At 47.6% G+C, this 12727-nt stretch overlaps 1 protein-coding gene across 1 annotated transcript in view; it reads left to right on the forward strand.

Annotated features, from left to right (window-relative positions):
• ADAMTSL3 (ADAMTS like 3) overlaps positions 1 to 12727 on the forward strand; it is a 293055-nt gene that overhangs the window by 235024 nt on the left and 45304 nt on the right. Inside the window, exons 20-22 of the mRNA XM_039216731.1 lie at positions 1042 to 2113; positions 7425 to 7552; positions 9574 to 9702. Of these exons, the coding sequence (XP_039072662.1) occupies positions 1042 to 2113; positions 7425 to 7552; positions 9574 to 9702 (1329 nt within the window). The remainder of the gene's footprint in view (positions 1 to 1041; positions 2114 to 7424; positions 7553 to 9573; positions 9703 to 12727) is intronic.

The following is a 12727-nucleotide window of genomic DNA, read 5'->3' on the forward strand; positions in this document are numbered from 1 at the left end:
TCACACTCCTCTGATGAAGGCACTGGCATTAGACACATTTTCTAAATTTTTTTAATGTTTATTTTTGAGAGAGACAGAGCTTTAGTGGGAGAGGGGCAAAGAGAGAGGGAGACACAGAATCTGAAGCAGGCTCCAGGCTCTGAGCTGTCAGCACATAGCTGGAGATGGGGCTCGAACTCAAGAACTGCGACATCATGACCTATAATGAAGTCAGACGCTTCACCAACTGAGCCACCCAGGCGCCCCACCCACCTTTTCTAGGCAAGAAAACTGAGGCTCAGAGAGATCCAATGACTTGTCCGAGTGGCAGAGCTAAGATCCAACTCAGATTTGTTTGGCTTCAAAGTGCCTGTTCTTCCCCTTTTTCTTAAAAAATGTATTTTATTTTTGAAAGACAGGGTATGAGCAGGGGAAGGGCAGAGAGAGAGGGAGACACAGAATCAGAGGCAGGCCCCAGGTTCTGAGCTGTCAGCACAGAGCCCAATGTGGGGCTGGAACCCACAAATCATGAGATCATGACCTGAGCTGAAGTCGGACGCTTAACCAACTGAGCTACCCGGATGCCCCTCTGTTTTCTTCTTAGACCAGGTGCTTCTTCAGTCCCTGCTCATTTAACTGACCCATTCAGGTCATCTTTTGAATGCTTTCTCTCACTTTCCCACTCTCCCTTTCTCTCCGGTAGCTGACGTGGTTCTGGCCAAACCATATATGAACTCCCTAAAGGGCCATACTTACCAAGTGGTGTGGCCCAGAATATCAGACGTCCCTTTACTGATGGAAACATTTAACCTCACGTGTCTCCAAACCAGGGCTTTGCAAAATAATTCACATGTTTTCAAGCCATTCACTGAGACTTGGGTTCTTTGCTGCCGCAGTACTCGGTATTTGTGCAGACCGTTACTTGTGTTCTAATTGCCAGATATTTTAAAAGAGGAAAGAAGACACAATTGTGGACTCATATCAGCCTTGGGAGATTGCTGCCAGAAAGCTTCTATTATTGAGATATTTGTATTTTCTTGTCTTTCTTCTCTTCCCCTGCAGAAATGAAACCAGAGGTGAAGACGAAACCTGTTGAGCAGGGGCCGCAGATCCTCGGTGTCCAGAGAGTCTACATTCAGACAAGGGAAGAGAAGCGCATTAACCTGACCGTCGGGAGCAGAGCCTATTTGCTGCCCAACACATCTGTGATTATTAAATGCCCAGTACGACGATTCCAGAAATCTCTGATCCAGTGGGAGAAGGATGGCCGTTGCCTGCAGAACTCCAAGCGGCTGGGCATCACCAAGTCAGGCTCACTTAAAATCCACAGTCTCGCAGCCCCTGACATCGGCACGTACCGCTGCGTCGCAGGCCCTGCCCGAGAAACCGTTGTCCTAAAGCTCATCGGTACCGACAACAGGCTCATTGCGCCCCCGGCCCTCGGAGAGCCCGTGAGGGACCATCCCGGGATGGACCGCAGGGACGCCAATAGCTTGGGAGCCACCTGGCAGAAAATGAGGCAGATGTGGGGTCACAAAAATGAGCTGTATCCGGACGATGGCCAAGTTGCTCACCAGCCTTTCCTGCGAGCGCTGTTGGGCCACTGCAGCAATTCTGCGGGAAACACCAACTCCTGGGAGTTGAAGAACAAGCAGCTTGAAGCGGCAGTTAAACAGGGAGCTTACAGCATGGACACGGCCCAGTTTGAGGAACTGATAAGGAACATGAGTCAGCTCATGGAAACGGGGGAGGTGAGCGATGACCTTGCGTCCCAGATGATCTACCAGCTGGTGGCCGAGCTGGCTAAGGCACAGCCAGCGCACTTGCAGTGGAGGGGCGTCCAGGAAGGGGCGCCTCCCGCGGCTCAGCTAAGGGGGGCCACAGGAAGTGTGCCCCAAGGCCTGGATGCAGGAAACTCAGGCAAGCTGACGTTCCAGTCAGAGGGACCTGTCCTCCTGAGGCACAGGCAGCCCACCTCGATCTCATTTAATAAGACGGTGAATTCGAGGATCGGAAGTACAGTATACATTACAAAAAGGACGGAGGTCATTAACATCCTGTGTGAACCCGTCACCCCCAGCCAGGCCACGTATACTTGGACCAAGGATGGGGCGTTGTTAAAACCCTCCGACAAGTAAGTAAAAGAACATGGTGTTCCTATCGTCATAGCTTCTTAATGGGCATCCCAGTTTTCTTGAAAAGGTTTTCAAATTCCTTCTGAGAATGTGTGTCCAGCAGGATTTGTTGGGAAAGAAACTAAAAAAAACAAAAACAAAAAAACCCACAGTGTTAGGATGTGTTTTTCACATATATGCTGGAATTTTAAAAATTGAGCCATACTATCCCAATCATTGTCATGTGCCAATGATACAAGATGGCAGAGTCAGACTGAAGTTAAGCGTGTATAGACTCTCTTTGCAGAACACCGAATGTTTAAGAATAAAATCAATATGGCACGTCTGGCGGCTCAGTTGCGTAAGCCTCCAACTCTTGATTTCAGCCCAGGTCATGATCTCAAAGTTTCCTGAGTTTAAGCCCTGCGTTGGGCTCCATGCTGATGGCATGGAGTCTATTTGGGATTCTCTCTCTGTCCCTCCCCCGTTCATGCATGTGTGCGTGCTCTCTCTCTCTTTCTCTCTCTCTCTCTGTCTCAAATAAATTTAAAAAAAGAAATAAAATCCGTAGAAGGCTTCAAAAAAGTAACCACCCTTGCAGGAACCCCACACTATGTAGGAACTGCAAACCAGAACTTAATGGGGCCTTTCTCTACCTCGGAGACGGAGCACCTCATTGGAGTTCACAAGGGTTGGCAGGGCAGGGGTTAACGGTTGTCTGATGAGGTCACTGATCAGCAGAATCCCAAGACGAACCTTGGCCAGTGGGAACCAGGGACCCTGTCTCCTGAACACTGCCACCACTTCCAACGTCTGTATCACACAAAGCACAGCCTTTGTAGAAGGCTTGAGGATCTGAAGTAGTTTTCCGTGTCATCAAATTTGTTATGTCATCAATCCAGAAAATAAGGATCAAAGTTTTTGAGATGCTCAAACCACAATATTAAGTCATATATTTTCTATTATGATCCCCATGTCAGCATAGAAACATCACATTTCCGTCTCACATAAAAGAGCAGGTAATGACAGGTATTAATCCATGTCTGTGTCCTTCACTGTCTCTAAATCTTGCTGTTTGTACTCAGGACGGGAGACGTTTTGCTTTCCCTTCATTTGCATTCAGAGAGCCTAAGCTGCCTCTGTATCATTGAAACAAAACAGCAGATGTTAAATTGTTTTTGCAGACCCAGAAGGTCCTTTAAATGCAGATTTTATTTTTATCATGTCTCTTAGTGCGTTGAGCCTAATATGTGAAACATCAGATGAAATCTAGGTAAAACTCAAATGTTTATAATAAATGATTAGGCTATCTCTTAGAATGAAAAGGTAGAGCAAATCTAACTTTTTTGATTTTCGCCCTGAAACTCTGAACACAAGAGCATAAAGAATAAAGAAGTTTTCAAAGCGGACTAAACCTTCCAGACCAACTGACTAGCTTAGCAGTTCACAAATCTTTTGGCCTTTGGACACTTTTGAAGCTAAAAAACATAAAAAACTCTGAGAAGCCCAGAGAGTTTTTGTTCATGTGAGTGAAAGCTATCAATATTAGACATTAAAACAAAGAAGCATTTAAGGTGTCTATTTATTAATTCATTTAGAAATAACATTAAGGGGGCACCTGGGTGGTTCAGTCAGTTGAGCATCCAACTTTGGCTTGGCTCGTGATCTCATAGTTCATGAGTCTGCGCCCCACATCAGGCTCTGTGCTGGTAGTGCCGAGCTTATTCCAGGTCCTCTGTACCCCTCTCTCTCGGCCCCAACCCTACTCATGCTCTCTCTCAAAAATAAATAAACATTAAAAAAATTAAAATCAGAGGAAAAAAATAAAAGAAATAACAGTGGGAAGCCCATTTTGTGTTCACATAAATAACAATGTTACATAAATACAAGCAGTATTTTTTAAAAAAATTACTGATAACAATGGCATTGTTTTATATGTTTGCAAGCCTCTTTAATGTCTGGTTTAATACGACACAGCTGGATTCTCGTAAATATTTCTCCATTAAATCTGTTCTGAGATGTTTTAATTAAAGTTTATAGAGAAAATTTGGCTTCATACAGATATATTAATTGGAAAGAAGGAAGTTTTCAGGTCATTGTGGCTATTCTTTAATGCTACACTATAACTGGACAAGGGGTAGTTTCTTAAATATCAGTTGGACTGAGGAATCTAAAACCATATTAATGAAATTTCGTTACTGTGTTATAATGAAATATTGGTTTATCTTGCACTTACAAAAATTTTTTTACATATATTTTTTTGAGAGAAAGAGTGAGAGCGTGAGCAGGGGAGGGGCAGAGAATGAGGGAGACACAGAATCTGAAACAGGCTCCAGGCTCTGAGCTGTCAGCACAGAGCCTGCTTCAGGGCTTGAACCCGTGAACCGTGAGATTATGACCTGAGTCGAAGTCAGACTCTCAACCAACTGAGCCACCCAGGCGCCCCCCATTAAGGACATTCTTAAGAGAAATTGACATTTTTGTTTTTGGGGCAAGTGCGTGTTGGTCAAGAACTCAGGACTAATGGTACACCCTGGTGTCAGGATCGTATCCACCACTGCGTTTACTAAGCAATGAAAATGTCAACTCAGCAAAAAAGGCAAATAATGGCTTAGCATTATTATGAAAATCGTTTTGATCTCATGAACCGCTAGGGTTCATGGATCCCTTTTGAGGACTGCTCAGCAATTTTTATTTTATAAGTTTTACGGAAGCAGAGGCTGAGAAAGTTGAAGGGATTGATTCACCGATGGCCACATATGTCCTGCAGGGATGCGGTAGAGCGTGGCCGGTGTAAGTAAATGTTTGTTGAGTTGATTTTAAACAGCACAACTTGACCGCATGGAATTGCATTGTCTTCTGAGCCTGTGACTCCTAAAGGTCATCTGAAGAAAGGTTTTGACATGGTGTCTCCCATTCAAGTGTATTTCTGCATACTTTCAGGATCAACCATTTGGTGCAGAGGCAATTCCATATGGCTATTAAAAATTTTGTTTGTAAGTTTTTAAGAGAATAAGGTAATAAGATCCATTCTTATTTCTACATTCTTCCTCAAACTTACCTGATTAATTTGTTCAACTTGCATTTAATTTCCTTTATGTAACAAAAGTCCTCACCTTTGGATGTATTTCTCTGAATCTCACTTTTCAGTTGAAGTAACTCAGAAATGGAACTATGCTTCCGAGAGCTGCTTTCCAATGAGAGGAAAGAAAGCATGTAGGCATTTGGATGCCAGCTGGGCACAAAGTCTCACCTAGGATAGGAAGGGTGGGTTGGGGGTAGATTCACTGGGAATGGTGCCTGTGGAAAGGTCAGGGTTGTTGAGAATAACGTTGTGCAGCAGAGGCCAAGGGCACTTCCTTTGTGGAACCGTACTTGCTGATTCTCCAGCCCAGGGACTGGCCCAGGCTGTACTGGCTCTGGGTGCCCTGAGGGGTCTCCACTGGCGATAAAGCTCACAAGTGCCCAGACATTTCCAGTCTCAGTGATTTCTCACTGTGTCATTAAATTGACGGGCACAAAACAAAGGAATCATCTGAGGATTGCTAAATCATATCAACACGTATATAAAATAATTTAAGAAAATATTTTAGTGTATTTTTTCAAGCATTGTTACTCGTTATATTCTTAATCGACTATTTCTTTTAATGTTTTTTTTTTTTTAATTTGAGAGAGAGAGAGAGAAAGAGAGTGTGAGTGAGCATGAGCCAGGGAGGGGCAGAGAGAGAGAGGGAGACACAGAATCTGAAGCAGGCTCCAGGCTCTGAGGTGTCAGCACAGAGTCCGATGTGGGGCTTAAACTTATGGGCTGTGAGATTGTGACCTGATTCAAAGTCAGATGCTCAACCAACCGAGCCACCCAAGTACCCCTCAATCTACTGTTGCTTAATAGGGATTTTAGATTGTAGATTCTAGACGTTAGTGTAAAAGCTAGCCTACCATACCAACAGCTAGGTCTGCTATACTCCTGGTGTTTGGTCTGGGCAATTCAGCTGTTGTGATCTCTGAGCCCTTTGTGTATTGTGTGCGTGTGTTGCAGGGGGCTTGCATCCTTCTGGCACACACAGTCTGTGCCACTGCACTGCCATATTGTGACCATTCATACATCGGACTTGCTGTACAAATGTCACTGTATCAAGCTCTGCAAATGCACAGCTGTGAATAAGATTTAGTCCCTGCTCTTGAAAAGATCACAGTCTGGTGGAAAGAAATAGATATTTCATCAAATAAATATATGAACCAGAGCAGAAGGAGCCCAGAGGGGGAGAAGATAACTCTAGGGGTATTGGGGAAATCTTTACAGGGAAAATTATATTTGATCCAGGATTCAGTGGGTAAGTTGGAGTTTGCCAGAAGGAGGGGGTGGGGGAAGGGCACCCTGAATACAGTGAACAACATATGCAAAAGCTCAGGGTGTTGAAAGATCATGGAATGTTCTGGAAACTGTTAGAGGTTCATTATGGCTGGAGCATAGGGTAAGCAGCGTGAAATGAGAGGAAGTGGAGAAGTGGCCCAGCTCAGTTCATGAAGAAACACAGCATTTAGTGGTCAGAACAGTCTGTGTTGCTAAGATCTGGGAAGCGGGGGGTGCAGGGAAGAAACAGCTCATAGACTACTGATCTGAGTGATCTAGAAGCAGCTTCAAATCATTAAGAAAGAAGTAAAATAAAAGCAGAACAAGCATTCTGCTTCTCCATTCCCTAAATAATCCCCTCATCTGTCAAGATAGACCTGACCCATTTGGGTTCTCCTAGTATTTACCTGCAGGTGTTTATGGGTATCAGGAATTGGAAAACCATATGGAGCTCATACAGTTTAGCCCTGATTCTTAACAGCATGCTCCAAGTCCAGTATAACACGGCCTTAGCATTGCCACTTCCCCTGACTTCTTCCTACGGTGATAATGAGGATGAATAGCGCCGAGCAGCCCTAACCACCAGCCTGCTCCCTTCCGGGTGCAAATCCAAACCGAAAAATCCACACCTGCAGTTCCTGCGGAAGGATTTGGGCACAAAATGAGGGTTTAACATCCTGCAAACTGAGGCTTCCTAGTTTGTCGTGTTGAAAACGTGGTAGATCGAGCATTGCATCCATCCAAAGCCCGTTCTCATGCCGAGCGAGACAGGAAGCCCGGCTGTCTAAGCCCCATCCGGCTACCATGCCTCTGGGTTCCACGAAGCACAGGAGGAAGCCTTCTCCACCCTCCAGTCTTACGGTGGGTCCTTGGCAGCCCAGAGTCTAACTTTGTGGTCTTCCGTCTCTGTGGCGTGCCGTGGTCCTGGAACCGTGTGGCTCGCAATAGGAACGCACTCCTTCCTCATCGTTCTGCAGGGTCACTTTGGATGGAATGGGGAAGATGCAGATACGGAACCCCACAAGGAAAGAACAGGGGGTATATGGATGCTCTGTAGCCAATCATCTCGGTTCTGACGTGGAGAGTTCTTCCGTGTTGTATGCAGGTAATGCCCTTTGTTGAAACCTGAGCCTCGGGATTTTCTTTCTCTTTTTAATATTAATCCATAGAGCCGCGGTTCTCAAAGGTCCGCAGGAAGCAGCAGGGATACCTGAAGGCAGGAGTTTGTCAGAACACAGATTTCTAGACCCCTCCCCCATTCCTGGAGGTTCTGACTCCGTAGGTCCAGGACGGGGTCCACGAGTTTACATTTTTAACACGGTCCCAAGTTATACCAATGCTGCCAGCCTGTGGACCAAATCTTGAAAATGGCTGCTTTCGAGCTCACCTTCCAAGACACTGGGAACCGATGAGAGTTTAATTAGCAGTGTGGACAGTATGGACTTCTCATGCCTTAAATGCCACCGGCCAGTGAGAGAGAATAATTATCCTTTAAAGATGACTGCAGACCTCCAGAGGCATGCCTACCAAACCTTAGAAACAGCTGCAGGGAGCTGTAACTGCAAATTAGTGTCCGTCTTCGCGAGGGGCAGACAGTGTCATTTTAGTCTGAAAATGTGCTTAATCACGAAGGAGCACTTTTCGGTGGTGCTGTCGCAAGGCTTCCTTGTGGCGAGCCCCTGTTGTGGGATTAAAACTGAACCGAGAGGCCCATGCTCCAGCCCTGTGGCCCATGCGCTCTGTGTCTGCGGCTCACCACCTGAGCGGAGAAGGGGAGCGATGGCTGGGATTACAGTCCAGCACGTAGACAGCTTGGCACTGAGCGCTGTAGCAGGTGCCTCATGGCTACACATGGAGAAGGTTGGACAAGTTGATTTTAAAAGCTCCTTGAACCAGAAGGCCGGAGCTCCTCCCCTGGCTACATTCCCAAGGCAGGGCCTTTAGACCTAGATTTTCTGTGTCCTAGCCTCCTGGGTTATTCTCTCCTGTGCGCATCAGCTTCTTCCCAGAAAATGGCTGTCCGCACGTTCCAGAATTCCTGGGGGGAATGGCAGGCCCCCTTGTGGCTGACCAGGCCCCCCATAAGCCCATCTCAGGACGATCCAGTTTCCTGAGAGAGCATGTCCTCTGACTCCTAAACACGTAGTGACCAAACAGTCCACTGAAGTGCCATTCTTCTTGCACTTGCCACGCACAGGTGACAAAACAGTGTAGACAGGCCCTCGCCTCTAGCAGCTCACATACTAATGCAGAGTAGAGAATGCCATCATGGTGGCCATTCTTCCGGGGGGTGGGGGGCACACGCTGTGTCAGCACCCTCCCGGGCTCTTGCCCTCCCTGCCCCTCACACGCTCCCGAGAGGCGCCTGGGCAACCCGCACCTTCTTCCGTCCCAGCAGCCACCACCCCGTGCGGCACGGTGTCTCCTACAGTCTGAGTTGCTTGAAGCCAAGAATGGCTGTTTTCCAACTTTGTATTCCTCTAGTTCCGCTCAGGCATGAAGCGCATCTCCTGAGTGAGTTAGTAACGAACCTGTTAAAAGTCCATGTTTCTCAAAATTCAGGGAAATAAAACCCCTTGACCAAGTCCTTGATTCTTTGCGACCTTGTTTTTGCTTATTTTTCCATGCAAGCTTTATGCAAGTTTTTTCTTCCAAGTTTCCCTTCCAGCGAAGGAGTCAGCGGGCCGCAAGTGCCGGTGTGTTTGACCTGCTTTGATTCATCCAAGGCTGCGCGTTGGAGACATGTCCGAGCCCTGCCGTGCCTTCTTGGCTTCTCGGGAACTTCTCAGTTCCTTTTCTTTCAGTTTGCCAGATTTGTCAAAGAGGGATTTAGCTTCAATTTGGCTTGTAAAACCAAAGTAACCTAAGAGCATCTAGATGGTTGAGGCGGTGCACCTGTAGGTATCTCTCTGAGTGCCTTCGTCCATCCGTCTGTCTGCCTGGCCATCTGTGCACTGAGCACCTCCAGGCGGTGTGTGTGCAAGTCTTCCTAGGGACCACGAGGGATACAGAGAGAGCCGGATCCTGCCCCCGCCCTCAAAGAGCTCAACCAGTTTACCTGGCGCAATGTGCTTTCCCAGAGCAGAGCCTGAACCTAACACCATTTCCTGCTCCCTTTGATTTAAGAGGCGCCTGCCATCTTGTCTGTTGAGAGAAATATCAGCCGACCAGAGCACAGCCATCTGTCCGTTGTGGTTGGAGGCACCATAGAGGCGGCCCTGCAAGCAGACGTGACAATCCGCTGCCCTGTAAAAGGCAAGTGTGGGCATTTCCGTTGGTGGGGGGAGGTGCCCCTGGCCAGCCCGGTGTTGCCAGGAGACGCCAGCTGGCAGTTCAGCATCTTAGACCTCAGCCTGACTGGCTTAAAGATCGGATTTTCCAGAGAGGACCGTGCCTGCCTGGCATGTTCCCATTGGCAAGACCAGAACGCTGTGTCCCTGTGGGCACGAGACCAACACGGGGGGCCAACTTCTAGTCGTGGGGTTGCTGGGTGAGCATAGCGTCAGGGAGGGGGCTTGTTGGATATTGTTAGCTGTATCCTCCTGCTGGGCAAAGCCAGGGCTGGGGGTGGAGTGTCCAGGTCCCCTGGCCGTGGACCTTCCTAACTGTCCTAACTCGAACGTAACCAGTCTATGCCTCGGTGGCTTGTTGGCGCTTTGTGATGGCAGATGAGCTCTCTTTCTAACGGACTCATTCTTTCCTTAATAGAAATAACACTTTCAGTCTGATCTTGCCTTGATGTCAGGCCATTCTTGCTCTTCAAATCACAGATTCCCAAGTCTTAACCTGGGCCCGCGCATCCCCCACCGAGGTGAACATTATATACAGAGCCCGTGCACATTTGAGGGGGTCAGCGGGGCTGTGTTAAGGGCTTTGATCAGTTCCTCGGAGAGACCTGTGAACCCTTCAAAACTAAGATCTATTGTAAGGGCACTTAGCATATGTGTGGGCATCGAGTCACTGCCAGGGTGACCGTATTCCCCTCGTTTCCAGCTAATGGGGCTCTTATGAGTTGCAGCCACTCAGGACGAGTTTTACCGAGGCCGTGGCCCGGACAGCAGGGTGGGCCGGGGAGTCCTCGCGCTGTTCCGGGTAACATGATGACCGTGCATGGGGTGAAGGGACCCTAGGATACATGCGTCCACCTCCCAGGCACCCCCTCCCTGTAAGGGTCCGTTCCTGGCCATGTTTCCAGACCAAGCAGTGGAAATTGGCTAACCCCGAAGGTATTCTTTTCTACCCCTTGGAATTCCCTGCGGTGTTTGGCCTGCACAGACTCGAGAACTCCCTCCAGCCTCCCAACTGACCCCACCCACAAGTGTGTGCGTGTGCTGGCAAAGCTCAGCCACTGTTAGAAAACGGGCTGGCGCTCTCCGGCCTCGGCAAGGAGAAAAGCAGAACGGGACCTTGCCGTTGCCAAGCCACAGACGGCTCGAGTTTCTCCAGCCCTACACCTGCAGAGGGTTCTGCAGAATAGATCTGACTTCCATTAAGAGAAACCTCAACGTTTAACATGATTTCTAAACGTCTTACTTCCACGATAGCTTCAAATCAGGCATCCAGGGGGATGAGCCGTTAGAAGTCGTCCTGGTGTATCACTGGCTATCGTCGGTCAGGGGCTGGATTTGGTGGCAAGGGCTTTTGCAACGACTCTAGCGGGGTGTTATTCTCTGGGCCGGGCCCCGTCAGCATGTGGGCCATCCCTGACCCGTCCCAGACCCCGGCAGCCCCTCTGCCCCTCCCTGCTGCACCCCCTGGGGCAAGGGGGAGGCTCTGTGTTGGGAGCACCGCCCCCTGCTTCCTCCTTCTAGGAGCTGCCCCATTTGGTCTTGTTTACCTGGCCGTCCTGCCCTGCGGACTGGACCCCAGGGACTCCTCAGGAGTCCTTTCCTTCTCCAAATAAACCGCTTCAGTGTGAGCTAGGTGCCATCGCAAACAAACCTGCAGTGAGTTTACCGTGCTCTCTGAAGGGCAGAAGCCATACTAACTTAGCTCTTTATGGAGAGCCGTCTTTTTAAAAACCAACGGGGAAGTTGGTGAAAGGTCAGAAAACGGGTTTTATAGGCAGTTCCATCACTAGTGCATATGGGACCTTCCTCCCCTCGTCCCCACGGTGGGAAATCTACCACGTTAGTGCAGGGGGGCAGTAGCGGATTTACAGACCTGAACGCTGCTTCAGAAACCTACATTTTTGCATCGCAGACTGAGATTGTTTCTGGGAATTGGTGGCCGGTATAAATTTTCCTTTTGTTTTTCAGCTGCCCTTAAAAATATTTTCCACTAATTATAATGAGCTCATCTATTCATAACTTTTAGACAGATTCATAGTCTTTTGTTAAATCCAACTATGTTTTATTTAACTCATATATATAGACCTCAAAAGTGGTGGTCACTTGTCTCCCTTAGGTGATATTTCTAATAAGTGTATGAACAGAACCTCAAATCTGGATGTTTAAAAGTTAGACTTTAAAAAAAATTTTTCAAATATTTATTTAATTTGAAAGAGACAGAGACAGAGACAGAGCAGGAGCGGGGAAGGGGCAGAGAGAGAGGGAGACACAGAATCCGAAGCAGCTCCATGCTCCGGGCTGTCAGCACAGAGACCCGCGTGGGGCTCAAACTCACGAACCGCGAGATCATGCCCTGAGCCAAAGTCAGTGGCTCAACCAACTTTAGGCACCCCTAAAAGTTAACTGTGTGGAATAATAGAACCTGGAAATCTGGATGTTTAAAACTTAGATGTTTTAAGTTGCAAGAGTAATTTGTCTTGCTCTTAAAAAAATTTTTCTTTTCTGGTACAAAACGGAGGAAGTATTGAAAGTGTGTCCTCTCTGCCACCTTCTGGTAAGAAAGGAAAAGCTCATCCAAGAAAAATGACCTGTAAATCCTAATAGCTGGGTAGTTTTCCTTCTAGTGTTCATGGTTGGTAAAAACATCCCGTATCTTATAATTTCCTGTGTATTCTGTGTTGCTCGTTTTTCTCTCTCATCAAGCGCATCAGCAGGTACAGCCAAACCAGGTGCCTGTTCTCACGTCTTCCTGTGTGGCAGGTTCCTCTTGACGTCCCACACCGGAAATTCTGCTTGTGAGGGTAGCCCTCGTATCAAGGCAGAGATAGTTACTAGAATGTACGCTGCGGCTTCTTTTATAATAATAAAGAGAAAAGGGGAAAGAGAGAAATGAAAAGAGAAAGAAAAAAATGTGCAAAGAAACAACCTAAATCTTTCTCAGCAGGAGGAAGAGCCCGTGAAAATATACTCATTTCCTAGAATACTATACA

The sequence above is a fragment of the Hyaena hyaena genome, unplaced genomic scaffold (assembly GCF_003009895.1).
Source record: "Hyaena hyaena isolate Hyena2069 unplaced genomic scaffold, ASM300989v1 scaffold_13, whole genome shotgun sequence".
In the NCBI taxonomy this organism is placed as follows: Eukaryota; Metazoa; Chordata; class Mammalia; order Carnivora; family Hyaenidae; genus Hyaena; species Hyaena hyaena.